The sequence below is a fragment of the Ammodytes marinus genome, assembly GCF_949987685.1.
Source record: "Ammodytes marinus genome assembly, chromosome: 13".
Classification (NCBI taxonomy): Eukaryota; Metazoa; Chordata; class Actinopteri; order Uranoscopiformes; family Ammodytidae; genus Ammodytes; species Ammodytes marinus.
Genome location: NC_137217.1, coordinates 1,189,936 through 1,215,941, shown reverse-complemented (window position 1 = coordinate 1,215,941; position 26,006 = coordinate 1,189,936). Strand labels below are relative to the sequence as shown.

The 26,006-nt window shown below is 43.5% G+C and overlaps 1 protein-coding gene across 1 annotated transcript in view; it reads right to left on the bottom strand.

The window, feature by feature from the left end:
- Nucleotides 1–26,006, bottom strand: part of ano10a (anoctamin 10a) — a 31,945-nt gene that overhangs the window by 3,891 nt on the left and 2,048 nt on the right. Inside the window, exons 2-12 of the mRNA XM_080039447.1 lie at nt 21,040–21,195; nt 20,775–20,966; nt 18,435–18,569; nt 16,576–16,695; nt 7,622–7,806; nt 7,035–7,419; nt 5,005–5,060; nt 4,820–4,894; nt 4,313–4,498; nt 3,975–4,166; nt 3,532–3,660 (exon numbers count right to left, since the gene is read on the bottom strand). Of these exons, the coding sequence (XP_079895573.1) occupies nt 3,532–3,660; nt 3,975–4,166; nt 4,313–4,498; nt 4,820–4,894; nt 5,005–5,060; nt 7,035–7,419; nt 7,622–7,806; nt 16,576–16,695; nt 18,435–18,569; nt 20,775–20,966; nt 21,040–21,175 (1,791 nt within the window). The 5' untranslated portion in view covers nt 21,176–21,195. The remainder of the gene's footprint in view (nt 1–3,531; nt 3,661–3,974; nt 4,167–4,312; nt 4,499–4,819; nt 4,895–5,004; nt 5,061–7,034; nt 7,420–7,621; nt 7,807–16,575; nt 16,696–18,434; nt 18,570–20,774; nt 20,967–21,039; nt 21,196–26,006) is intronic.

Here is a 26,006-nt window from a genome sequence, read left to right as displayed (position 1 = left end):
AATTTAGTCGAGGACTAGGCTTAATCCATGTCTGTGAAACCGACCCTATATTGGTTTGGATTATTGCATTAGGTCTTATATTTACGGGGCTGTGTCTTTGTATTTGTTGTATTTTCTGTTGTGGGATATTTCCTGTAGCGTTATTATTAATATACGCGGCATTCAGCGTTTATGCGCCCAATGTCTGGAACAGACTGCCATAGAGTCTGAGGTCCGCTGAGACTCTCAGCTCTTTTAAATCGGGTCTCAAAACGTTCTTGTTTCCCTTTTAACCTGTAATTTTCTTCTTTTTTTTTTTTGGTCAAATGTTTTAATTCTTTTATTTAAATGTTGTATTTTTATCCATGTTTTAAATTTGTTCCTTTTTTGTATTTGTATTCTTTATTTGATTTTAACCCTGTGAAGCACCTTGAGTGGCCCTGTGCCTGAAATGTGCTTTATAAATAAAATTGCCTTGCCTTGCCTTAATATTATTTTGGAAAGCTCGATTTTTCTTTAGTGATGTTTCTGTTTCTATGTACGTTTGGTTGATGTAGATGTATTGTGCTGTTAGATGATGCTAGGATGGCTGGAAGGTTTGGTTTAATGTTAGTTAATGTGTCTGAAGAATTCCATGTGGGATGAGCAGGCCTCCAGGACGAGCGCCTTCTTCAGCAGTCCAGCAGTGCTCAGTGGCCAAGCCTGGTATTGCAGTTGTTTTGGCCGGCTGTGGACGGACGGGTCAGTAAATTCATACGAGCCCAGAAGCAGATATCCCCGTTCACTCCAATACAAGCGGGAAACAGGAATCTGGCGTTTTATTAGGAGTTTTATTTCAATTTATTTATTTATTTTGCAGGACAAGGAGGGGTGGGCAGCTGAATGGAGTTGTAGTGAAACAAATGCTGTTTGGGCCGGGCCTCCGAGAGGGCCTAGTACATGGCTACGTATTTCATAACATTGCTAGTAGGCTTACCATTTCTGTTAACTTCTCGTGTCTGAGGTTATTCCTTTTACTTAACATGAATGTGTAGGGGGTCAAACCTATGGACAACTCTGTGCCGCCACCATGCGGCCAAAACACTGCAGTGCACCCTTACCTCTCCAGGTGGGCGTATCCAAACGCCAGCCTGAAACCCCACCCTGGATGAAAGCCGGGGGCTTTAAAAGGACGCTCGCGCTGCGTATTTCTTTGTCCTCTGGTGTTCGGCTTTTTAGCTGATCCATATAGAGACAACAAGTTTGTACAGATCTACAGGGCCCTCTTCAACCCCTGAACCAACCACCATGTGTTTTCCTAAAGCTTTCGCCTGCGGCCGCGGCGATCTCCTGAACAACAAAGTGAGTTGTAAACTGTTCCGTTGGAACGACCAGAAGAACTAGGACACAGGCGGTTTACCTAGAAACCAGCCTTTTGGACAGCGGACCGTAAGCCGATCGATTTGTCTCCGACCGCCATCCTCCGCACAGAATCAGCTGTGCCCCTTTGCCTCTTTCCTGCGATCTGAAGACCGCAGAGATTGACTCACCAGCTCCCCGACCGCCAAAGGTTCGGAGCCTGGATTTGGATCGCCGTCTTGCGAGCCCCGCCAGCCCCGGAAAAGATTGGCTGGCCTGCCCGCCTCAACGACGACGAGCAGTGGACACTAGGTGTCCCCCCAAGTGAGATTTTGGCTTTATATTACCTGGGCAGATGTTTAGTTATTATTACTTTTTAAAGTGTTGAACAATACTGTTTATTTTCGAATTTGTGTTTGCTATTTTGAACAAGCTGTGTGATTATCTCCGTTTGTCCTCCCCCACGGAGACCAGAACGGGGAAAGTTTGATCATTTCATTCAGCGCAAGTGACTGCAGTTTGGTTTAATTCTGCTGTGTGTTTTAAAACCTCACACTTTTCTTTTCCCCCCTCCCTGCGCTCAAGCGTGGTCTTTCCTCCTCTTCCTCTCCTGCACGCACACACACGTTAGATAACCCTAATTGTAGTCTTGATCAGATAGAATTGGTGTAAAGATCGGCGGTAGAATCCATTTAAAGAGCGAGTGGTTTTCGAAATCCCCCGCCTCCAAAACCCCTTCTTCATGTCCTTTGTTCTGAAGTAGACGCCATTTTGAGTACCCGGGGTAGTTACTTCCCCTATCGGGTGGAGGTAGAATAGCCTAGCCTAGCCTAGCCCGCCACCGTTTTGGGCCTTAATAGCCTAGCCCGCCGCCATTTTGGGCCTTTCGCCCCTCCCTGTACCTTTGGTAAGGGTTATTCTACACGCCCCCTAGTCTCACTGACCGACTCCCTAGCTCCCCCGTGCGGTCTGACTCACCCCTCGAGTCATAAGTCACGTGGGAACTCCCCCGTCCCTTTTCCTACTTCGCTTCGCACGCACGCACGCACGCACGCACGCACGCACGCACGCACGCACGCACGCACGCACGCACGCACGCACGCACGCACGCACGCACGCACGCACGCACGCACGCACGCACGCACGCACGCACGCACGCACGCACGCACGCACGCACGCACGCACGCACGCACGCACGCACGCACGCACACACACACACACACACACACACACACACACACACACACACACACACACACACACACACACACACACACACACACACACACACACGGCTGTACAGACAACAATGTTCTAGACGTTTTCTTTGATTAAGTTTGCTAAGTGTATTTGCTTTATGGACGGATAAAATGAAAACTTAAGGTAACGGATGTTACCTTAAGTTTCATTGTGGTTAAAATAAATGTTCTTATATTGTAACCAGAAGTGTTTGTGATGTATATGTGTGGATATTATTGGAGCGTCAACAATCAACAAGTGAAAGATTCTGTAGCTTCTTTAATTAAATTTATTAAAGTATTATTAATCTTCAGATTAATTTCTAATAGCTAAATTAATCTGAACCCCCTATAACCGCTACAAATGACATTGATGGTTGAAATAAGAAAGTTGCTCACTACCTAGCAGCACAATCTATCAAACAGCGCTAGCCCACTAGTTGGTTCAGTTTACATTAGCTAATAATTGTTGCTTAGATGGCAGGAGTAATCTTCGTTTAGAACTTGTTAACCACTATATTACATTACAACAACAATGTGTTAAGATCACATAAAGAGAATCATCGGGGGGTTAGTAACTTATACTTCCATGGTCGGTAAACAATACGACTTTACTCGCTTAGACCTCTTGCAACGCTTTGAGTACGAGAATATTTCTACATCCGAAACGTCATGAAACGTCGTGGTCTCTCTTAAAGGAACAAAATGGCCGGCACGACGAGGTCGAGGAATGGTTTGATGAGAATGAAAATCATGTGAATTATATGCTATGGCATTTCATTGACAAGTGAAACTAGCAAATCCTTGTTACAAAGTAGCGGAATATTACATTAGAATACCACGGATATACAGTAGCGCAAAATACAGCCCAGATGTTGTGTGACCAAACCACAATCATTCTATCATTCTAAGCAAAGATACACAGTATGAGATCATGCACATAGGACATATTTGTGTATACTCATTTATGAATTACCTCAATAGCCACTGTCCACAGTATGAGCTGTGTCGGTGAGTCGGGGAAGTAAGCCTTGACTTGTGGAGACATACTGATCAGCGCACAGTTGGTCACCACAGCTATGACGCTCATGGCCTCAAAGGCCAGCTGGACACAGAGACGGACAGACACAGTTTAGGCACAGTGCAGAGGAAGTCATCTCTTGTTATTAATCACGCATCATGTTAAAAATGAGACAAATAATATATTGTCCTCTGGGAGATGTAATATTCTAATGGACAGTTAACTAGGATAACGTTTAGATGGAGGTCTTCTATGGTAACAAGAGAGAATATGTGTGTCAGCTATTTCTCTTTTGCTGTTAAATAATATTTGAACCTTTGCTTTGGTCTGCACTTTGCAAAGGAAAATAAATCCATAAAAGATACTTCATACACAAGCTAATAATCTGTATTTCTCACCTGCCAAACTCCTATGTTTGCTGCTGGCTCAGAGAAGGGTCGTTTGAACACACAACACATCTTGAAGGCATCAGAGTAAACCTCTGTGATGTTGTTCAACACCACCAAGACAGCAGCCAGAGGGTAGACACAGGAGAAGAGACTGACGTAACCAAACAGCAGGAACAGCTCCAGGTAGTCATCAAATGTGCCCTGAGAGATGGAGAAGCCCAGACAGACATATGGATCTACACACACACACACACACACAGACTTGATACTCATTTGTCTACTCTATGAAAAACATTCTTTCATAGCAAGTGGTGAAATCAAGGAGGGAAAAGACTGTGTGCACCTACAAGGTACATGCTCATGTCTGCTTCCAGCCGGACCTGCTCAACCACAGGAAAGTCTTTGTCCTGGCTTCTTCTCTTCTGAACTCTGCGGATCAGCTTCTTGTTGCGTCTCCTCTGGAGCCAGTAGGGTAGGAAGGCTTCCATCAGCTGGTTCAAGATCTGACTAGTGATCAACAGAGTGGCTAGACTCTGGAGAACAAAGAGAACACCTTCAACCACAGCACAATAACTGACAAAAGGACAAGAATGAGAAGGAAATCAAAGTGGGGGAACAGGAAAAAATTTAAAGAAAGTGAAGGTAGGAATTAAAGAGAGAAAGACAGGAGGATGGGAGGGTAAATGAAGCACAGAGGGGGTAAATAACAAAGAAAAAGGAGGTATGAAAGAACACAGGGGGAAGCAGAAAAGAAAGCACGGAATAAACAAAAAGAAGAAAAATGGAGGGAATAAGAGAAGGACAGGAGAAAGATAAGGAACCAGACGGTGATACAAATGGAAAGGTAGGCCTACCTGTCTGAGCAACACCATATCCTGCACTACAAAGGCAATGTAGAACAGCGAGGCAAAACAGTTGAAGAAGTTGAACTATGAGAAAAAGTCAAGACAGCGATGATCAGTGGAGTGCTGACAAGAAAATATACACTCTGCTCACTGAAGGTTGTTATGGAAAACATCAATATAAAACTTATACTCACTACTAATACTTTGAGGACCAAGTGATTCTGGTATGAAGACTCCAGCCTGTGATTTTCTTTTTTTTTTTTAATATGGGGTAAACACAAAAATTACAGTGACACAATGAACTGCAAAGACCCTCAGCTCTTTCCATTTCACCAGCATCACATTTCCTCACTCATCCTACAGGAATACATTCAAGCTTGTTTCAGAGTGATGGAAAGGCCACACAGCACACAGGAGTGCAGGGAACTGTTTACAGCAGCCATGCCATGGAGCTCCACTGCAAGCTCCCAATTTGCAGCGCTTCCTTTCAGCATCTGGTCTATTTTTTTCTGCAAGCCAAGATTGAATTTGACATATACCTGATTTACAAAACTGGATTAACAAACCCGTTTTTAAAGGTTTAATATGTTAAATAAAGCAACAGGTAAAGAGCAAGGGCTATCCTCCTGTTTACAACTGGGAAACAGGAAGATAAAATACCTCTATCTAGAATGTCAAACCTAGGCGCCCCTGATGTGTACATGTACAGTTGTTAGGAACACATAACACATTATAAATTGATTAGGTTGTTGCTAACCCATGATAAAGATCAGCTCTAACATAGCAGACTGTCACAGAGAAGTTTGGTATAAACATCCAGGCAACAAGAAATAAAGTTTCCAGAGATCCAGGCGCCTTGATTTAGGTTTCCACTTCCATAAAGTTGTAGTACTTGGAAGAGACAGATGAGTCTCTAGCATTGAATGGAGTTCTAAAAATTGTATAATTTGCTGCTTTGCCCTGTTATACTATCGGAGGGGCTATGTCGTATGAAGGTGAAGACACACTGGGCCGATAATCGGGCGTCTGACATGGTGGGAGAGTCTGTAGGGGGCGGGGACATGAGTCTGTTTGGTGTGTTCGGTGACGTCGGCCGTCGTAGATGTCTTTGGGCTTCTTTTCAGCCGATTCAACATGTTCAATCGGCGTCGGGCAGTCTTTCTGCCGGAACAATCTGATTGGTGGAGGGCTCGCCTGTCTCTGCTCTGCCACGGCAGCGGAGCAGATATTAGTTTCAATTTGGTCAAACATGATTTAGGAAGCTATCGATAGAATCGGAGAATGTTCGGATTTTCATGTAGGCTAAACACAATGAGCACACAGCATTAAATTGTCCGTGCACAACGTTTTCAGAAACAGTCATGGTAGTTTGGGCATGGAGCGGCCACAGGTGTGTGTGTGTGTGTGTGTGTGTGTGTGTGTGTGTGTGTGTGTGTGTGTCTGTCTGTCTGTCTGTGTCCGTGTGTGTGTCTGCAGCATGCATTCTCTCCGTTATAATGACAGCCTACGTTATGATAACAACCTACTTAATGTCATCCCACGCAAGCAGAATGTATGGCCATTTAGTAGTCGGCTCGGTGTGTTCTTAGCACTTTTTTGACTGCGTCGGGCAGACTGGAGCTGAATGAATTGTCCGACTCCATTTTCCATGTTTTGCTTACAGGTAATGGAAAACTCCCTCCCACAGAATCTATCTATCTATCTATCTATCTATCTATCTATCTATCTATCTATCTATCTATCTATCGATTCAAGTTAATTAGAGTTGCCTCGCCCTAACATACAACCTAACAGGACAGTCAAGTGTGAGTCAATCAAGCAGTCTGTACAAACACATTCCTGAGAGAGTTCAAATTAGCCCCCAAAAAAACACCTTACTAAATGTGACCAGGAAAGTTTGTTCAAACAGATGTGTAGTAGTGTCTTTCAAATGAGATGATACTAATCTTATTGTAAGTAACTTTGAATGAAACTGTCTTCTCAATTCATGTAACGTAATGTAATAAAGTTGAAACATCACTTTGAACTATTGCTGCGTTTTTTATTATTATCAATTCATTTGTGGATATTTTTTTAAGTAATGGAATAATCGTTAATATAGAAAACTCCTGCCGCAACAAAAATGCTCATCTCTCCACCTTTGCGCAGATGAATAGGATTTGTTTCAGTTTAAATGTGTGTGTGTGTGGGTAGTGTACTGTACATAAAACACACTAGCACTCACCCCAATCTGTTAGGAATTCAGCAGCATATCTGTAGATGAGGTTCATCACCTCTATAACCACAGCATAAATAATACTGGGGATGAACAACAGTACTCCTGTCCAGAAGGTTGGCTCCTGATCATGGAGTGTCAGCGCCCATCCCTCCATCAGGAAGTAGAGCATCATGACATAGAGAGAGAGGTAGAGGCAGAGCAGGACGAAGGGCAGAGACACCAGATAGACACGCAGCTGCCTCTTGGTGTTGGGATAGACAGGCTCCTCGCGGCCCGTTACAGGGTTAAATCCTAGGACGCCATGGAAACCAGGCCGGGGTTCTTCAAAGGCTTTCTTCCTGCTCAGTGTGCCCCATCGGTAGGCCAGTGAGGCGCTGTAACGCTTCCATAGCTGATGGAGGAAAGATTCACCCAATCACTTTCTCAGCTAAAATGTTCATTCAACTTACTGTAAACTGTAAGATAAAGGAATGCATTATCACTTCAACATTCTTAAATAGTCAAGTTTCTTCTTAAGACTCTTCTTAACTACCCTGGATCATACTTGTATTGGCCCGGTGGCTGTAGTTTGTAAGTGCAATCAATGCCCCTACCTCCAGGATAACAGTGCACCAGACCAAGTTGAAAACAGCATAAACTACATATTTGTCGTAGTCCTCCCAGTCAAATAAATAGTAGGGCACTCCAATGAGAGCCATAGGCACCAAGGCAAACGTAAAGTACTCCAGAAAGCCAAAGTACAGGGCCTGCCCCTCTCCAAAGTAGTTTCTGATTTCATCTGGGGATAAAGTGGAGAAATCATTATAAACTGGATGGAAATCAAAAGAGTAATAAGACATTCTTAAAGGTTGAGCACAACTCTGAGATGGAAGACAATTGAGCAACATGTTAATCCCTGTAAAGACAGAGGTATTTATGGCGCTTTAACACTGCGTGGTATCAGATCAACTCGCCTCGACTCAACTCGCATTTTGTGGCGTTTTCCACCGCAAAATCATGGTACCTGGTACCTGCTTTTTTGGTATCGCCTCACTCTAGGTGAGCTGATCGATGCTAAAAGGTGACGTCGGCAGACTGCCGGCCACTGATTGGCCAGAGACTCCCGGCTTCATTCTGTTGTATATTCTCCCAAACTCTTCGGTACTTTTTGAGTGTATTTTATCTCGCCGCGTGCAGCCTTCTCTGCAGGGCCGGCGGTAGCCAGGGGCCAGGGTGGGCCGTGCCCACCCAATCAAAAAAAATATAGGGGAGAACGGGGGAATCTGAGGCATCGGGTAATGTGAGCCACCCCCTGTATCTAGGCAACGGAAAACATTTTTGGTCATGTGAGATATATGTTTTCAAGCCCCTCTCATTTCCCCATGGCCCTGAAAGAGAGGACCTCATGGTGCTGTGGTAAGCATGTTTTTTTTCACCAAAATAGGTATTTTGCATGTAAAAGTACATTTTCTTGCTGTCAACTTAATCAACTGTTGTGCCAAAGCAAATTTATTAATGTAGAAAAACTTCTATCATACGTGTTGATGAACTACCAACATATGAAACCATGTGATGCTGATAATTGAAGATTGGCCTGGAATGCTAAGAGAGGTAGTTTTTTCTCAAATTGTGGTGGTGGGGGAAAGTGAGCCAAATGCTGTGGGGGAAAGTGAGGCACTGTCTCACTTTCCCCCACCATGAGGCACAAGTTAAGTTTAGTCTTAAACATATTTTAATGTAATATTACATAACATATGTTTTATTTTAATGTCATACACATTGTAGAAAAGCCATCATGCCAAGGAAATACACTAGGAAGACGACCTGGGGCAACCACCCGGAAAGAGCACCTTCTCATCTTTCCCTGTAACCTTCAGGGCTGGAATGTAGAGTATGACAGGCTGATGTTATAATCCAGTTGGGTCTTCTCCTGTGTTCTGAGTCCCAGGCTGTTCTCGCTGGTTCTGATTTTCCTATGCTTTGACCCCCAGACACAAGCTGGCTCTAAGGGTCCTGTGTTCTGACCACCAGACTGTGTTCTAATCTAACTGGTTCTATCTTTCATTTGAATCTTATTAAAACCTTTTGAATTATAATATGTTGTATTTGATTTTGTTCAGAGTTACTTTCAAGTGTTTAGAAAATTTGCTTTGCTTAATTGACCAAACCCCATCATTCTTTTACTAGTCCGACATTAGTTCTGGAATGTGTGGCTAGCTTTCAGGATTCTAACTGTTACAATATATGGAGCGTAGCGTTAGTTCAGGCAGGGTACGGACGTCAAGCCGGCTGTCATCTGGGCTCCTCAGCTGACAGCCAGGTTACGCCCCTAGCACACCATTGACAAGAGGGTAATAAAAAAAAATAAAAAAAGTTGCCTATACGGCCTGGCAAATGCATATCTTGCTAATGAAATATTTGGATGCCATCTTCTGTACATTTTGAAGGATGCTAGGTCCAATCGATAAGTGTCGAGGCCAAAGCCGTTTCAAACAACGTATCCGCATACATCTTTATTGTAAATAAAAAGATGTAATTGATTCCCAGGATATGCAAATACATAATTGTAATGCATGCAGCTTGTGCGGGGACGACCATTCTAAATCTGCTGCCCGAGACAAGCCGCCTTACGGAATGGGAAATTAAATAAATGCATGTATCAAATATACAGTATTCAGGCTATAGCGTAAAAATAAGCCACTGACTCACGTCAATGTTCCTGAACTGGGGATGTGCTTGAAGCATCCCATTTGCTGTTTGGCAGTTTTGCTATTTGATCACAACCTGCCAACCTCACTTATTTTGCATACCTATAACCTGATGGGAATAAGGAGGGAACATCATTTTAACTGCTGAATCTAACTCTGTTTTCTGTCCTCTGTCCTATGAGTCGATATTGGTGAAGCCCACCTCAATCCAGCATCGTGAGCCTCCTCGTTATGGAGGAGAAACCTGTGCCCAGAGCTGGAGCCTGGTTGCCTCCCGCCCTCGCCTCCTCTGCCATACTGTGGGCTCCAGCCTGAGCGCTCCACTCCTCATGCTCTGTGCAGAGCAGCAGCATCGGTAGCTCCTGTGTCAATGCCCAAAGCTTTGGGCTGTGGGTCTTCGTCTGCCTATAAATATCACCTCCGGTCCGGGCCTCAAGTATAATCTACGCTCAAAGCATCCATGGGTGCCGTGTTATTGCTGACTCATTCAAATAATTAGGGCATATATGATTTGTCTTCGTGTGCCTAGATATTAGTCCACCCTGGTATTGGATAACTTATCAGCTTTTTGTATAGATTTAAGTAGCCTCTCTAAGGTATTTTAATCTATCTGGCTTCCGCTGAAGTACGATGGTCTGGTAGGACCATAGCGTTCGAGAGGTTTCCTCAAGCAGGTACTGCGATGGCATTTGATACTCTTATTTACTATCAAACATGTTAGCTAATTAATTATGTATTAAGCATATACATAGATTAAGTAGCATTTTCAAATGTATTTTAATTATCTGGCTTCCTACGATTGCTCAGTCAGTGTCTCGATATTAGTCCCCACCCTGTTATTCAATAACTATCATTTTGTATAGATTTAAATAGCCTCACTAAGGTATTTTATCTATCTAGCTTCCTACTGAGGGCTCAGTCAGCGCCTCCTGTCGCCACTCTTCGTTGTCATGGGGGGCAGGGGGCTGCTGTCCCTGACCCCGGCTCCGGGATGCTCATGTAAGCCGAGGGAACGTGCGTCCCCTCCAGAAGGCTCGGTTGTCCACAGAAGGCTCGTTTGTCCACAGAAGGCTTGCATGCGCACTCCCGGCGGGTCAGGGGAGTCGCACGGTTTAAGCAGGTTTTCAACATATTAACATTTCTCGCTTCCCACTGAGGGCTCAGTCAGCGCCTCCTGTCGCCACTCTACGTTGTCATGACTCATGGGGGGCAGGGGGCTGCTGTCCCTGACCCCGGCTCCGGGATGATCATGCAAGCAGAGGGGGCGTGCGTCCCCTCCAGAAGGCTCGTTGTCCACGGAAGGGCAGAGAGGTGTGCTCTCTCTGCTCTGTCTTGCATGCGCACTCCCGGCGGGTCAGGGGGGTTGCTCCTGTGTCCACGCTCAAGGCTATGGGCCGATGGTCATCATCTGCCTACGAACGCTACCTCCGGCCCGAGGCGCAAGACATCCTGAACGCCCAAAAAGAGTGCCCTAGAAAAATAAATAAATAAATAAATAAATAAATAAATAAATAAATAAATAAATTAATTAATAATTAATTAATTAATTAATTAATTAATTAAATTAATAAATAAATAAATAATAATAATATTAATAATGATAATGCATATATATATATATATATATATATAGATATATATATATATCTATATATATATCTATATTATATATATATAAAACATCATAAATAAATCATAAAAAAAAAAATCTATACACATAGTTGGCTTTAATAAATACATTTTGGCATCGATACTCTATTACTATTTAACATTAGGCATCCTCTGAGGGCTCAGTCAGCGTCTCTTGTCGCACTCTTATAGTACGGGGGCAGGGGGCTGCTGCCCCTGACCCCGGCTCCGGGATGATCATGTAAGCGAAGGAGGTGTGTGCTCCCTCCAGAAGGCTCGGTTGTCCACGGGTGTACTCCCGGAGGGTCAGGGGGTTTGCAGTTTAAACAGGTTTTAGTCTATTCGGCTTCCTCTGAGGGCTCAGTCAGCGCCTCCAGTTGCCACTCTACGTTGTCATGGGGGGCAGGGGGCTGCTGGCCCCGACCCCGGCTCTGGGATGCTCACGTAAGCGGAAGGGGCGTGCGCTCCCTCCAGAAGGCTCGGTTGTCCACAGAAGGCTCGGTTGTCCTCGGAAGGGCAGAGGGGTGTGCTCTCTCTGCTCTGGCTTGCATGCGCACTCTGGCGGGTCAGGGCGGTTGCACTGTTTAAACAGGAATTTTAGTCTATTAGCTTCGGCTTCCACTGAGGGCTCAGTCAGCGCCTTCTGTCGCCACTCTACGTTGTTGGGGGGCAGAGGGCTGCTGTCCCTGACCCCGGCTCCGGGATGCTCACGTAAGCGGAAGGGGCGTGCGCCCCTCCAGAAGGCTCGTTTGTCCACAGAAGGCTCGTCTGTCCACAGAAGGCTCGTTTGTCCACGGAAGGGCAGAGAGGTGCGCGCGCTCTCTCTGCTCTGGCTGCGTGCGCAATCCCGGCGGGTCAGGGTGGTCGCTGTACGGTCGGTTGGGGGGTCCTTGCTGCAGATCTCCTCACCTTTCGGTAATCCATGAAGCTCATGGAGGTCAGAGGGAGGGCTCTCTCTGTCTAAAAGCTTTCCACGCGTGCGCGTGGAGGGGGAGGAGATCTTGGATCAGAACCATACCGCCAAATATAATTACTGCAAAGTATTCTGCTAATTGAAATAAACTTCTACTTTTGACTAAAGTATTCCTGTCTGAAGTGTTGTTATGGTAGTTTCAGAGTGGAAAAAGTAAGTGGATAAGTTTACCCCCAGCTGGTTCACTTTACCCCCTTGATTTTTCTGGTCTGTCTCAGTTTACCCCACAGCTGGGGTAAAGTGAGCCACATGACAACTTTTTTTAAAACAATCATATTTTCACTGCCCTTTGTCTTGAAAAAATTCTGCCAATTTCTAGGAAACATCCTGAATTAATAGGAAATGTGTAAATTTGAGTGATAAATCATTTTAGCTTGCTTAGAGGGGAGCAAATGTAAAAAGTGGCTCAGATTACCCCGTTCTCCCCTATATATATATATTTTTTTTTAGGTGGAAGTCCAGACCCACTATCGGACGGACCAGTTCATTCGCTGTCCAAGAAAATGTCAAATCGAATTCAGACAATTGATTAATACTAAAGAATATACCATTACCATGCATTGCTTCTAATTGTATTATTGGGTGGGCAGGATAGCCTGCCTCCAAGTTACCCACCCGCTTATAGTGGTCACTGGTCAGCAGAGCCGGCCCGAGGCATAAGCGAAATGAGCGGTTGCTTAGGGTCCCGACTGCCAGAGGGGCCCCCCCAATTTTTTTTTAGTTTTTTTTTTAGTTTGTGTGTTTGATATCAACATCATATTATGCAAATGTAAATTATCATACAATAAAAGGAATACAATGTTTTGGTAGATAGTTAATAGCTTAATAATTGAATCAGTTCATCTGGGAGGTAATCCGAGGTTAACTGATCACGTCAAATTCAAGTCCATGGCATGCACAGTGTGTATTGAGTTTATTTAAAAATATTTGAAAATGGGGCTGCCCTCTGTTGCCCATGCACTGTGTATAGTCTATAGCCTATTTCAGCCTCGTCTGTGGAAAAAACTTAACTGGACAACAGAGTTCTTCTGCTTCGTTTCTCTCACTGCATTTAAATGAATTCATTATATTACAGAAAAATATGTCCCGTAAAAGAAAAAGAGCACCAAGCCCAACCCAGAGGACTCTGCCTAATATTTTATTTCAAATTTATATTTCTATGGAAAATCCATGTGTCTTTCTTCAATAGCTTCTAATTCATCCGACCCAGTGTCTCCAAATTATTTGTTCACACAAAATTCCTCAGATTTAGCCTCTTAATTTTCCTCTCAAAGTGCACCAGATTCATGCATTTCACTTTAAAAAGGTAAAAAAAAATCTCCCGGGGGGGCTGGCTACTACTTTCACCCAGCTGGACATCGGAGGCAATAGTGGAAAGACTATATACAGTATTTATATAGTGTGTATAGTATACAGGTGAAACTCGAAAAATTTGAATATCGTGCAAAAGTTCATTTATTTCAGTAATTCAACTTTATAGGTGAAAATAATATCTTATACAGACTCATTACATGCAAAGTGAGATATGTGAAGCCTTTATTTTTTATAATTGTGATTATTATGGCTTACAGTTTATAAAAACCCCAAATTCAAAATCTCAGAAAATTAGAATATTACATAAAATCAATAAAAAAAGGATTTCAAATACAGAAATGTCGGCCCTCTAGAAAGTATAATCATGCATATGTACTAAGTACTTGGTTTGGGCCCCTTTTGCATGAATTATTGCCTAAATGCGGCGTGGCATGGATGCTATCAGCCTGTGTCACTGCTGAGGTGTTATGGAAGCCCAGGTTGCTTTGATGTGGCCTTCAGCTCGTCTGTATTGTTGGGTCTGGTGTGTATCATCTTCCTCTTGACAATAGTCCATAGTTTCTCTATGGAGTTCAGGTCAGGAGAGTTGTCTGGCCATTCATGCACAGTAATACCATGGTCAGTCAACCAGTTACCAGTGGTTTATGGTACTGTGGGCAGGTGCCAAGTCTAGCTGGAAATGGAAATGGTCATCTCCATAAAGCTTGTCAACAGACAGAAGCATGAAGTGCTCTAAAATCTTCTGGTAGATGGCTGTGGTGACTTTGGACTTGATAACACAGTGGACCAACAGCAGCAGATGACACGATACCTCAAATCATCACTGATCCAAATAAAATGTTGCGTTTCATTTGGAAATCAAGGTTCCACAGTCTAGAGGAAGAGTGGAGGGGCACAAAATCCAAGGGGCTTGAAGACCACTGTCAAGTTTCAACAGTCAGTGATGATTTGAGGCACCATGTCATCTGATGGTGTTGGTCCACTGTGTTATCAAGTCCAAAGTCACCACAGCTGTCTACCAGGATATTTTAGAGCACTTCATATTTCCTGTCTGTTGACAAGCTTTATGGAGATGCTGAATTACTTTTTCCAGCAAGACTTGTCCACAGTGCCAAGTGCCACAGTGCCAAAACCAACTGGTTGACTGACCATGGTATTACTGTGTAGATTGGCCAGACAACTCTCCTGAACTGAACCCAATAGAGAAACTATGGACTATTGTCAAGAGGAAGATGATACACACCAGACCCAACAATACAGACGAGCTGAAGGCCACTATCAAAGCAACCTGGGCTTCCATAACACCTCAGCAGTGCCACAGACTGATAGCATCCATGACACACCGCATTTAGGCAATAATTTGTGCAAAAGGGGCCCAAACCAAGTACTTAGTACATATGCATGATTATACTTTCTAGAGGGCCGACATTTCTGTATTTAAAATCCTTTTTTTATTGATTTTATGTAATATTCTAATTTTCTGAGATTTTGAATTTGGGGTTTTCATAAGCTGTAAGCCATAATAATCACAATTATAACAAATAAAGGCTTGACATATCTCACTTTGAATGTAATGAGTCTATATAATATATTAGTTTCACCATTTAGGTTGAATTACTGAAATAAATGAACTTTTGCACGATATTCTAATTTTTCGAGTTTCACCTGTATAGCTCTGGACTACCACCATCCAGGTTGCCCAGTCCCAAAGCTTACTCTTCAATCAGCACAGGCTGCCTACAGCTAATACTGCGATTACAAAAATATATACATTATGTTGTATATAATGTATATTATATGTTATTCATAAACATTTGGGGAAAAAAATGCAAGAATCAAATCTCCCACACAGCAACACTCAAAGTTTATTTGCATATTGTGTTCTACACAATTCACAGTAAATGTGCCAAAAAGCAGACGCAGAGATCTTACAAGGGCAAAAGAATTCTGCTTGCTCGCTCTGCGCGCGCTCGCATCTTCAGTCTCTCTGCCCAGTGTGCCCACCTAAAATTTATACAGGCCCACCCTAATCTAACTGTCTAGAACCGGGCCTGTATGCATTTTAATCGCAAATGCGATTAAAACTGTAATGGCAGCATTTAACAGCTGACGGGAGGAAAAAGAAAAGAAATCATCTGACGAACGTGAGTAAACACTGCAGGGCTTTTGCTTTTCTTTCTGCTGCTCTCACCTTTTTATCTCTCTCCCTCTTTTATTAGCCCACACCTATAGGCCTACACATACGTTAAGTCTCACACATTTTATGTTCAAGTCCAAGTGATGGGCAATTATGGTGCCGACAAGTAAGGCAGCGGACGTTTAACCGACTAATACATCCCTAATAAATTCACGCCATGAACGCTGTCTGTGCGCCTGCTTGTGCGCGTGTCATCTCATTAGCAACTGTACCGTGCTCGGGCACACCTCTCCCAAGTGTTCTGTGGCCAAATAAGTGTTCCGTGTTGGAGTAGGCATGGCGTGCTCACACTAGCCAAACAATCTAGACATAAGGGGCAAACGTGCTCGGGCACGGAACAGATGACCTAGTGTGAGTGCGCCCTGAGTTCCCAATCCTCCCTTTTAATGGCCGGTAGCAATATTCTTTTACTTCTTTAAGCAAACAGATACAAGGGGGGTATATCTTAAACATGTTCCATCCGTAACTTCTGCTTTGCTACTTGGCTACGGAGTCGGCTTTCTGCCCCTTTGTATGACGACCGCGCCCACGTTCAGGAGGTACTATTTGCAGTGGAAAACGACCCATGTTGCTACCAAAACCGAGTTGAGCTGGGTCGAGTTGAGTCGAGTGTGTGGTGGAAAAGCACCATTAAATAGAACATACTGTACATCTTTAAACTTCTCTCTTCTTGTACATCAAAACAATTGTTCATCCTGGATCATGTGTGCCTATCTCACAAGGTTTCCAATAAGGTTTCACACTTACCAAGAGGCTGCAGGGATAACTTCACCTTTCTGTACCAAGAAAAAGACAGTCTCTTAATTTCCTCTTTTTCATGTAGGGGAAAGATTTGGATCAGGATCCCCTTAGACTGCAGTCTGCGAACTCAAATGGAAATAAAAATACAGCATGTTACCAGTGTGTTGGCATTTTTTGCCATCAGTTCACTTAGTTTCTAGCATCGTATCATGCTTATCTGCCACAATAAGGTAATTCATAAGATAAAAAGTTATTACTTTATTACTTATTTTAAGATGTTTTACTGGCTTTTGAGTGGCATGAAAACAGCTATGCTGCATTTTTTTGACCACAGCTTTGTTTGTCTGCACTCTCTTTCCCAAATAAATAAACACAAGGATTCCTTTTTTAAAACAATGCACTGTCTCTATAGCTATAAACTGTGCATTGTTCATTCATGATAGAAGTAATACAAGCTCATGAAAGCTTTATCCCTAAAGCTCTTAATTTAATTCTATTTTCATATCCATTGTTTCCATACTTCAGCCACAGAAGGAGTAAGAGTGACAGAGGCAGTAATGGAGGAGATCTGCTGTGTTAGGTCTGCTCCCAAGGCAAGAGAAAAGAAAAATGAAAACGTGTGACAATAGTTTCTAAAATAGTTTAATTCTGTCATATCCTGAAAATGAAGGAAATTGGTACTCTTGATAGACATCATTACACAGTAGCATTTACTTTGGATTCAGATGCTAAAGAAATGTATTTAGACCAGCAATGAACCATTAGTTTTATTCTCAATGAGTATGTTACTTACCAGTGACCAGGAGCCAGGTTGATGTCTTTAAAGCGGCAACGAGTAACTTTTAAATATCTTTTAAACAGCCTCATGTTTCCTCTCATAATCATAAATTACCTTTAACAGCAAACGAGACCATCAGTGCAAAGAAAGACGTTTTTATATAGTTTTTATTACTGCATTTGATCTGGTCGTACACCCAGTCCGATTTTCGGTTCACGCGTGCATGCTCTATGGTCACATATCCGTATTGGTCACAGATTTCAGTGTGGCGCAGTTACGCGATTTGAGAAGCCTATCCCTCCAGGTGAGGGAAGGGGAGCGGGAGCCTTGTTTGAGACAGTTGTTTGTCGTCATAATGACTGATAACGGGGCTGAACCATAAAAGAAAAAAAAGAAAATGCAATGAAGAAAAGCGAAAAGGGAGAGTGATAGTCGGGCGGGAGGGCGTTGCCAAGCAACGTATACACAATTTCACGCAGCGAACGTAGACTGCAGTGTTTACTCCTAAATGAATGAGCGGTAGCCTACTAAAACAAAGTTTACTTTGCCTCACCAGCATCATCAGATGACCATTATTCATCTGAAATAGTCATTATTTACAACATAAACACATTACCTCATCGTGATCCATTCTAACTAACTGCCATCTCTCGTTCATTCGCTTTGTGTGGGGACACGGACTCGTTCAGCTCCGTGAGAGGTGACAATGCATCAACTCATTGCAATCAGGTGTGTTTAGCACTTACTGGCATTAGTTGATGCTGTGTCACCCATAGACTCACGGAGCCGAAAAGAGTCCGGTGCCCTCACACTTTGCTTTCAACACACGGACACGCACCATATTGCTTCCTGATTATTTGAATCTGAACGCCCTGCACGAGTTAGAAAACAGCTTCACGACAGCTGGCGTCGTAATAATACTACCGCTTTTGTTCAAAGGTGTCGCCAACGTGCCGACTTACTCGTAGTGGCTTTAAATAGTTTGTTTTGTCAAAACAATTGCTGTATTGTTCTAGTATAGTCTGTGAGTTAAATAGCAGATGCATTAATAAAGCTATCAACCTATTTCAAGCTGACAAAAACTCACTGATAGATTTCCCCGGGTAGAGCTTGGCCTGGGTGTGTCCTGGGACATGAGTCTCATCTCTGGCTCGTAATGTGTCCAGCTCATGTTTAATGATGTACTGACACTCAGCCATGCTGAGGAAGCCATCCCCATCGCCTGGAGGGAGGGAGGGAGAGAGAGAGAGAGAGAGAGAGAGAGAGAGAGAGAGAGAGAGAGAGAGAGAGAGAGAGAGAGAGAGAGAGAGAGAGAGAGAGAGAGCACAAACACACAGCATCTGTCACACACAACAAAGGCAGTAACATTTCAACAGCTCAAAGGCTGTGATAGTGGGACCAGAGATTACATTCTGCAATCATCAGTGCATTACTGTGTGTCAGTTTGTCCTAAGGCTACAATTCAGTTTTCTTGCCCTTACTTGATTTTGATAGTGTGGAGTTGATTAGAAACATGCCACATGCTGAGCAGTGGTTAGAATGCAGCAGTTATCTGCCTAGGTAATATTAAACAGAAATGTGCTTAAAATATAAATTAACATTAATATTCATTTATATATTTGGAAATATAGCTATTATCATAAAAGCCTTGCAGTTGAAGCCTTTTTAAAAGCTCTATTAAAACCTTTTTAAGATATCTCTACTCTTTCTTTGAAGAGAAATGTGCTGACTAAGACCCCGTTTCCACCTGGCATTAACATGTGGTTTTTGTGATCCGATCACATGAATACAGCTCTAACTACAGGTGAGAACACTCTCAAGATGCATTGAGATCGGATCACAAAAACCACATTCGGAGGTGGTTTACGTCGCTTGTGTTGCTTGTATCCACATTCATTTTGTAGTGGAAACACCTATGTGGTTTTTGATCACATTAGGGACCGCCTACTCAACTGCTGCCCCCTGCCTGAGCGGAAACACGTTGAAAATGCATCACTGGCGTTCATGCAGCTTTTATAGAAGCCTCATGAACGTTAGTTGCATCCGCCAGTATTGTAAATGACAAGCTTTCTGTCTTCTGTTTTCATTTCACTGCGTAAATCTGAAAACACGGAAATCGCTGCTATTGACTGGAGAGCTGCAAGGCAACGACTTCCTGTTCTTATCTGCTTAAGAATAAAAGTCAACTCGCGTTTGGCTAGTAACAGGCTTTTAATGTGAAGGCGCACAGGAAATATTCTGTTCGCATACAGTATCTTAACTTCATACAGAAAGCCGCCCGTGTAGCCTACTGGTGCTGGTGACAAGAGTGTAGCAGACGTTAGAAAAGCCGCCCCGCAAACACACATCTTTCACCAGCCAAAGAGGCGTAATAACTTACTTGCCTAAGAGTTTTTACTTTTATATACTATCTATGATATTTCCCGCATTTGGCGAGAGCCCTCTAAGCAGTGTTGTGCATCGCGCCTCCTTGTCTAAATGAGACTGTAGCATATCTCGTCAACCTAGACTGGTAATTATCTTCGCATGTAATGCATTTTAATAGCAAATGCGATTAAAACTGTGGCACTGTACAGCCCTGTATGTTTACTTGTTTGAACCCCACCGGTTAAAAATGCATTATGCAAATGCAAACGGAAATGATGAACGTGTTGATTTAAATACAGCGCGGGTAAATGGAATCCGATCACAAGTAGACAGAGAAGTCACATTTGAAAATACAAGTGGGAACACACGGACTGAGAGCTGTCCACTTGTAACCAGATTGAAAAAGTCAGATGTTAATGCCAGGTGGAAACAGGGTCTAAAACCGTTACTGAAGTGTGTCAGCACGGGTATGAGGAAGGATCTCTTTTTTACAGTCTATGAGCTAGATACTACTGGCACAGCAGCTGCACACATGCACACACGTTCTGTTTCCCGTCCTGAGCGGAGCATTAAACGGTACAGAATTTGTTTAAATCTAAGATAACGGCTGTGGTGAAAAATGCTAAAGTTTACAAGCTGTTCTCTATCATATTGTAATGATAGGGCTAGCTTGGGCCGTTTGCATGTTGAGAAAAAGTAGGACATACATATAAAAGTAAGTATATAAATGAAACAATAATAGTTATAGTGATCCCTTTCACTTTGTCTTTAGTTTTGTTTTTACAGTTATTATAGAAATAGTGTGACCTGGGGGCGCCTTTAACTCAGTCGGTAAGGCGTCCCCCTCCCGGGCCGGGCCCAGCAGCAGACCCGGGTTCGATTCCCGCCCGCGGTCGTTCTCTCGCATGTCACTCCCCTCTCTGCCCCATTTCACCTCTGTCTCTCTGCACTATCAATAAAGCATGAAAATGCCCAAAAAATATCTTAAAAAAAAAAAAAAAAAAAAATAGTGTGACCTTATCTTAAATGAGAAATACACTTAAGACTGACTCTACATTACCTCTAAAGTCTTTGAAGTTTGCTTTGTTTGCACAGGTAAAGCCTCTCATGGTTCCATCATTAAACTCTTTGAAGAGGCCCCCCTCCTCAGCCCCAGAAAGCAGCCGCTGCAATGTAGCCCCCACCAGAAACATGTTGCAGTTTTCCTTTTCCTGGGCTCCAGGGCCCAGCTGCTCAACCAACAGCTCAGCACCTGGGAGAAATGACAGTATGAGTCACCCTTCATTTAAAGGCAAAGAGGAATATTCACTAATCTACAACCACACCTCCATGTTGTTGTTTGTCTCTTATTCTGCTCAGTAGCCATGCAATGGCTTCCTCCTTGGTATCTGAGGATAGCTCCAAAACCACCAGAGGGCTGAACCTGGAGCCAAGTTGATCTACTGTGTGCCCCTGCTGCATCTTCCCCTGTAACAGGGCACCTGCACCACACATGAGAGAGAAATGCATGCAAAGGGGGTTAAGTCCTGTGGTGCTACACTCCTACACTCCACAATGAATGGATTTTATATTTATATGATAATAAAATATGATTTGTTTGTCTCGTTTTTGATAATAAATCCAAAGTATAAAATAAAAATCATTCACAAGCTTGAAACACAAACTTTTCAAATTTCCTTCCCCTGGGAATGGAATCAGGATCCAGCTCATACAAGTCATTGGTGTTACCCACTGAGCTGACTGGAGGAAGGAAGTGCTCCATATTTTTCGGATCTTTTTTTTTCAGTGCCAGAGCTTCAAAACTAATCAACGTCAGAACACTCCCAATAATCATACGACCTGCAAGCCTGCAGATGTGTGTTCAATTCCCTGAAAAGTCAGTGCTGTAAACTCAGTTCTGAAATAAATACATCGCAATAGTGTGAACGCAGTATTCACTCAAAATGTTTTTCTCAACATATGTAGCTAGTGACACCTGTTTTTTCAGATCCCCATTTAGGGTGTTTTAAATTGTTTTTAATGCCTGGCAGGCTCTGTGGCGTCGGTGTTTCGCTGCCCATGCATTGGCTGTGTATTCTTTATTCTCTATTCCCTATTCTCTATCTATGGCCCCGGACCTCCTCGGGACTGGTGCTGCGCTGGGGCGTGCTCTCTGGGGGCGGGGTGCTGGGGGGCAGGCTCTGGGTCTTGGGGTCTGGCGCCGATTGAGTGTCGGCGGAGAATGGAAGAGTGTAACTCAATGTTAATTGTGTTCATACTGTTTAACAGTGTTTATAGCGTTATTAGTAATAGCCTGAGGGCCTGCCTCGGTCTCGGTTTGTCTGGGCCCGAGTACCACTGTCATGCCACTGCAAAATTGTCCTGCAGATGCAAAACGCATAACTGATAACTGTTTATAGAATATCTATTCATACTTTTCCCTAACATTTGTGCTCTTTTGTCTATCTTTCACGATTGGCTGAGCGATGCCCCGAGTGATCTCTCCCTCTGTCTACCAAGCACTCTCCATGCTACTTGACTGACTGAGTTCTGTGAGGAATCAGCCGTCCTAGGAATGGACGCTCCCCGGCTGCTATTGCCTCACATCAGCACTGATTCACCGTCCATCAGGATAGTACTCTTTCTACTCAAATGCCTGTTCAACCTTTAAGTTCATTTTTGCTTCGCTCATTGGTTGTCTGTTTGTCCTCTTCCAGTTTTCCCTGGTGGAGACGAGACGGTGTGGATCCGGTCCCCCCCTGGCAGCATATGCAGTCTTCCTGCATCCACACTATTCACACTTTACTTTAGTACTACTAGGGGTGTAACGGTACACGTATTTGTACCGTACCGTGACGGTACAGGCACGTATTTGGTGTTACAGAGGTGGACCGCGGTCCGTTCGTGGCGTACATAGCGTTATGGCGAATGTACAGGCTTGTTTTGCGGTGTGGAACTTAAAACTTGTGGTCGGAGTTCCCCCCGGACCATTTAGCCTGCGGCTCAGCTCGCACGTGCGCAGTAGCAGCCAGCGATAATGAGAGTCTCTTATCTCCATGGTGAGCATGAGGGTCAGGCAGTGTTAGCAACTTAGCCGCTATATTCAGCGACTTTTCAGACCGCTCTGGCGACTCTTTTTTTAAGAAAGCCACCAGCGACCAATCTAGCTACTTTTTCTGGTGTTATTGGTGTCTTTTGGAGACCCTGTGCTGTCGCTAAAGCATGTATCGCTCTTAACACTTCTAAACGAGCAGCGGCCAGCGGGTGCTCAACGGCCACTCCCCCCGGTCCCACAGCACTGACAGGCGGCCGAGTCCTCACGCAGCAGTCCCTCCCAGCTGCGGTCAGAGCAGGAGATACACACCTCTCCGCTCTAGTGTTCCGTTTGCATCACTATTAGCAGTAGCAGCGTCCCCCCCCCCCCCCCTCTTTTACTGTCTATGAGTAGTGCAAGTCAAAATGATACAGTGCTTTCGAACAGAGAGCGAACTGCATGGCTAAAGACAACAGGAAACCGGAGCGCGCAGGCGCCCCCCTGTCATTCAAATCCCGTTTGAGGGATAATTTCGGATTCCAGGTGAATTATGAAAACAGTGATAGACGTGTGGAACAATGTCGGCACACAGGTTATTGTTTCACCGCGATCGCTTATGTAGGAGGCAACACGTCGAACATGCATACGCATTTGAAAAGGCACCATCAGGTGTTTGGCTACTCTCACCATTACTGTGAAGAAAGACGAGCTGGGCAAAACCCAGACATTATTTTCTTTTTTATACTGAATACAAACAAGCTGTCATTTAATTAATGCTGCAGTAGCACTTTTATTTGATAATTTTTATATTTATAAGATCACTTTAGAGTTTAAGAGAGCTGCAGCAATATTTTATTTTTTTCAAAGAGACCCTTAAAGAAGACATACCCTTTGTTTACACCAGCTTACAGAGCCTGCTGAGCATTAACACTATATTTTTTCATTGCAATTTTAGTTTATGCTGCACCTACACTGGTATTTAATAAGTATTTTATTTATTGGAGAATTGCAGCAGTATTTTTATATTTGTTATGCATTTTATTTATATCAATCAATCAAACTTTATTTATATAGCACTTTTCATAGAATCAAATGTAACACAAAGTGCTTAATACAACTCCCCCCCCCTCCCCCCCACATCCCCCACCCAGAGATATGCATACATGCAAAAACATTCCCCCTCCCACCCATCCATACCCCAAAATAAGAAATTCATTAAAAACAGGAAGGAAACTGCGCTGAGGAAACGCCATCATCAGAGAGAAAACACTAGAGACTGTAAAACTAAAACAATTCAAAATAAATATATGTTACTGTCAGCTAGTTACTGACAGCTAAAGATGTTCATTCTCCGTTAACTATGAACCGTACCGTACTGTACCGTACCGTGACTTCAAAACCGAGGTACGTACCGAACCGTGACTTTAGTGTACCGTTACACCCCTAAGTACTACCATGTAAGAATCTGGTCAATGATCAAATTCCTTCGTGATTTTTCTATACTTATGACATCTATTGCAGCATGTCCGTCCTGGGAGAGGGATCCCTTACTCTCGACTCTCCCTGAGATTTCTAAAAAAAAAAAATCCCGGTAAAGGTTTTTTTTACTGGGAGTTTTTTCTCAGCCGAGCTAAGGGTGTAAGGGCAGGGTGTCATATTGTATCATATTGTATGGAATGTAAAGCCCACTGAGGCAAATGTCTATTTGTGATATTGGGCTATACAAATAAAACTGATTTGATTTGATTTACAAGGATTCAAAACCGGGAAACAAAATAATACACTAGAGAATAAAGCCAGATTTGAAACTTTGAAAATGTGTTGTTTGAATTTTGTTTTGTTTTAATTTGAAGAAGGAAAAATAAAATACAAAATCATGTTTGCAGAGATTTTAAATAAAACCAGGCTATACAATAACAAAATATTAGCTTTCAAACAGAGTTTCAAGCCTTTCAAACTTATTTTCTGTTTATGATTTGTCGTGTTCTGTGATTTGTAGTTGTGCCTTAAAAATAAGAAAAGCATTTTAGTGACTTAACACTTTGAGTACGAGTACGGTCATCTGTTACCACTGACAACTCAACGCGCAACTCAAGGCTCATTTATGCTCTACTTTACATACTAGGGGTGTAACGGTACACGTATTTGTACCGTACCGTGACGGTACAGGCACGTATTTGGTGTTACAGAGGTGGACCGCGGTCCGTTCGTGGCGTACATAGCGTTATGGCGAATGTACAGGCTTGTTTTGCGGTGTGGAACTTAAAACTTGTGGTCGGAGTTCCCCCCGGACCATTTAGCCTGCGGCTCAGCTCGCACGTGCGCAGTAGCAGCCAGCGATAATGAGAGTCTCTTATCTCCATGGTGAGCATGAGGGTCAGGCAGTGTTAGCAACTTAGCCGCTATATTCAGCGACTTTTCAGACCGCTCTGGCGACTCTTTTTTTAAGAAAGCCACCAGCGACCAATCTAGCTACTTTTTCTGGTGTTATTGGTGTCTTTTGGAGACCCTGTGCTGTCGCTAAAGCATGTATCGCTCTTAACACTTCTAAACGAGCAGCGGCCAGCGGGTGCTCAACGGCCACTCCCCCCGGTCCCACAGCACTGACAGGCGGCCGAGTCCTCACGCAGCAGTCCCTCCCAGCTGCGGTCAGAGCAGGAGATACACACCTCTCCGCTCTAGTGTTCCGTTTGCATCACTATTAGCAGTAGCAGCGTCCCCCCCCCCCCCCCTCTTTTACTGTCTATGAGTAGTGCAAGTCAAAATGATACAGTGCTTTCGAACAGAGAGCGAACTGCATGGCTAAAGACAACAGGAAACCGGAGCGCGCAGGCGCCCCCCTGTCATTCAAATCCCGTTTGAGGGATAATTTCGGATTCCAGGTGAATTATGAAAACAGTGATAGACGTGTGGAACAATGTCGGCACACAGGTTATTGTTTCACCGCGATCGCTTATGTAGGAGGCAACACGTCGAACATGCATACGCATTTGAAAAGGCACCATCAGGTGTTTGGCTACTCTCACCATTACTGTGAAGAAAGACGAGCTGGGCAAAACCCAGACATTATTTTCTTTTTTATACTGAATACAAACAAGCTGTCATTTAATTAATGCTGCAGTAGCACTTTTATTTGATAATTTTTATATTTATAAGATCACTTTAGAGTTTAAGAGAGCTGCAGCAATATTTTATTTTTTTCAAAGAGACCCTTAAAGAAGACATACCCTTTGTTTACACCAGCTTACAGAGCCTGCTGAGCATTAACACTATATTTTT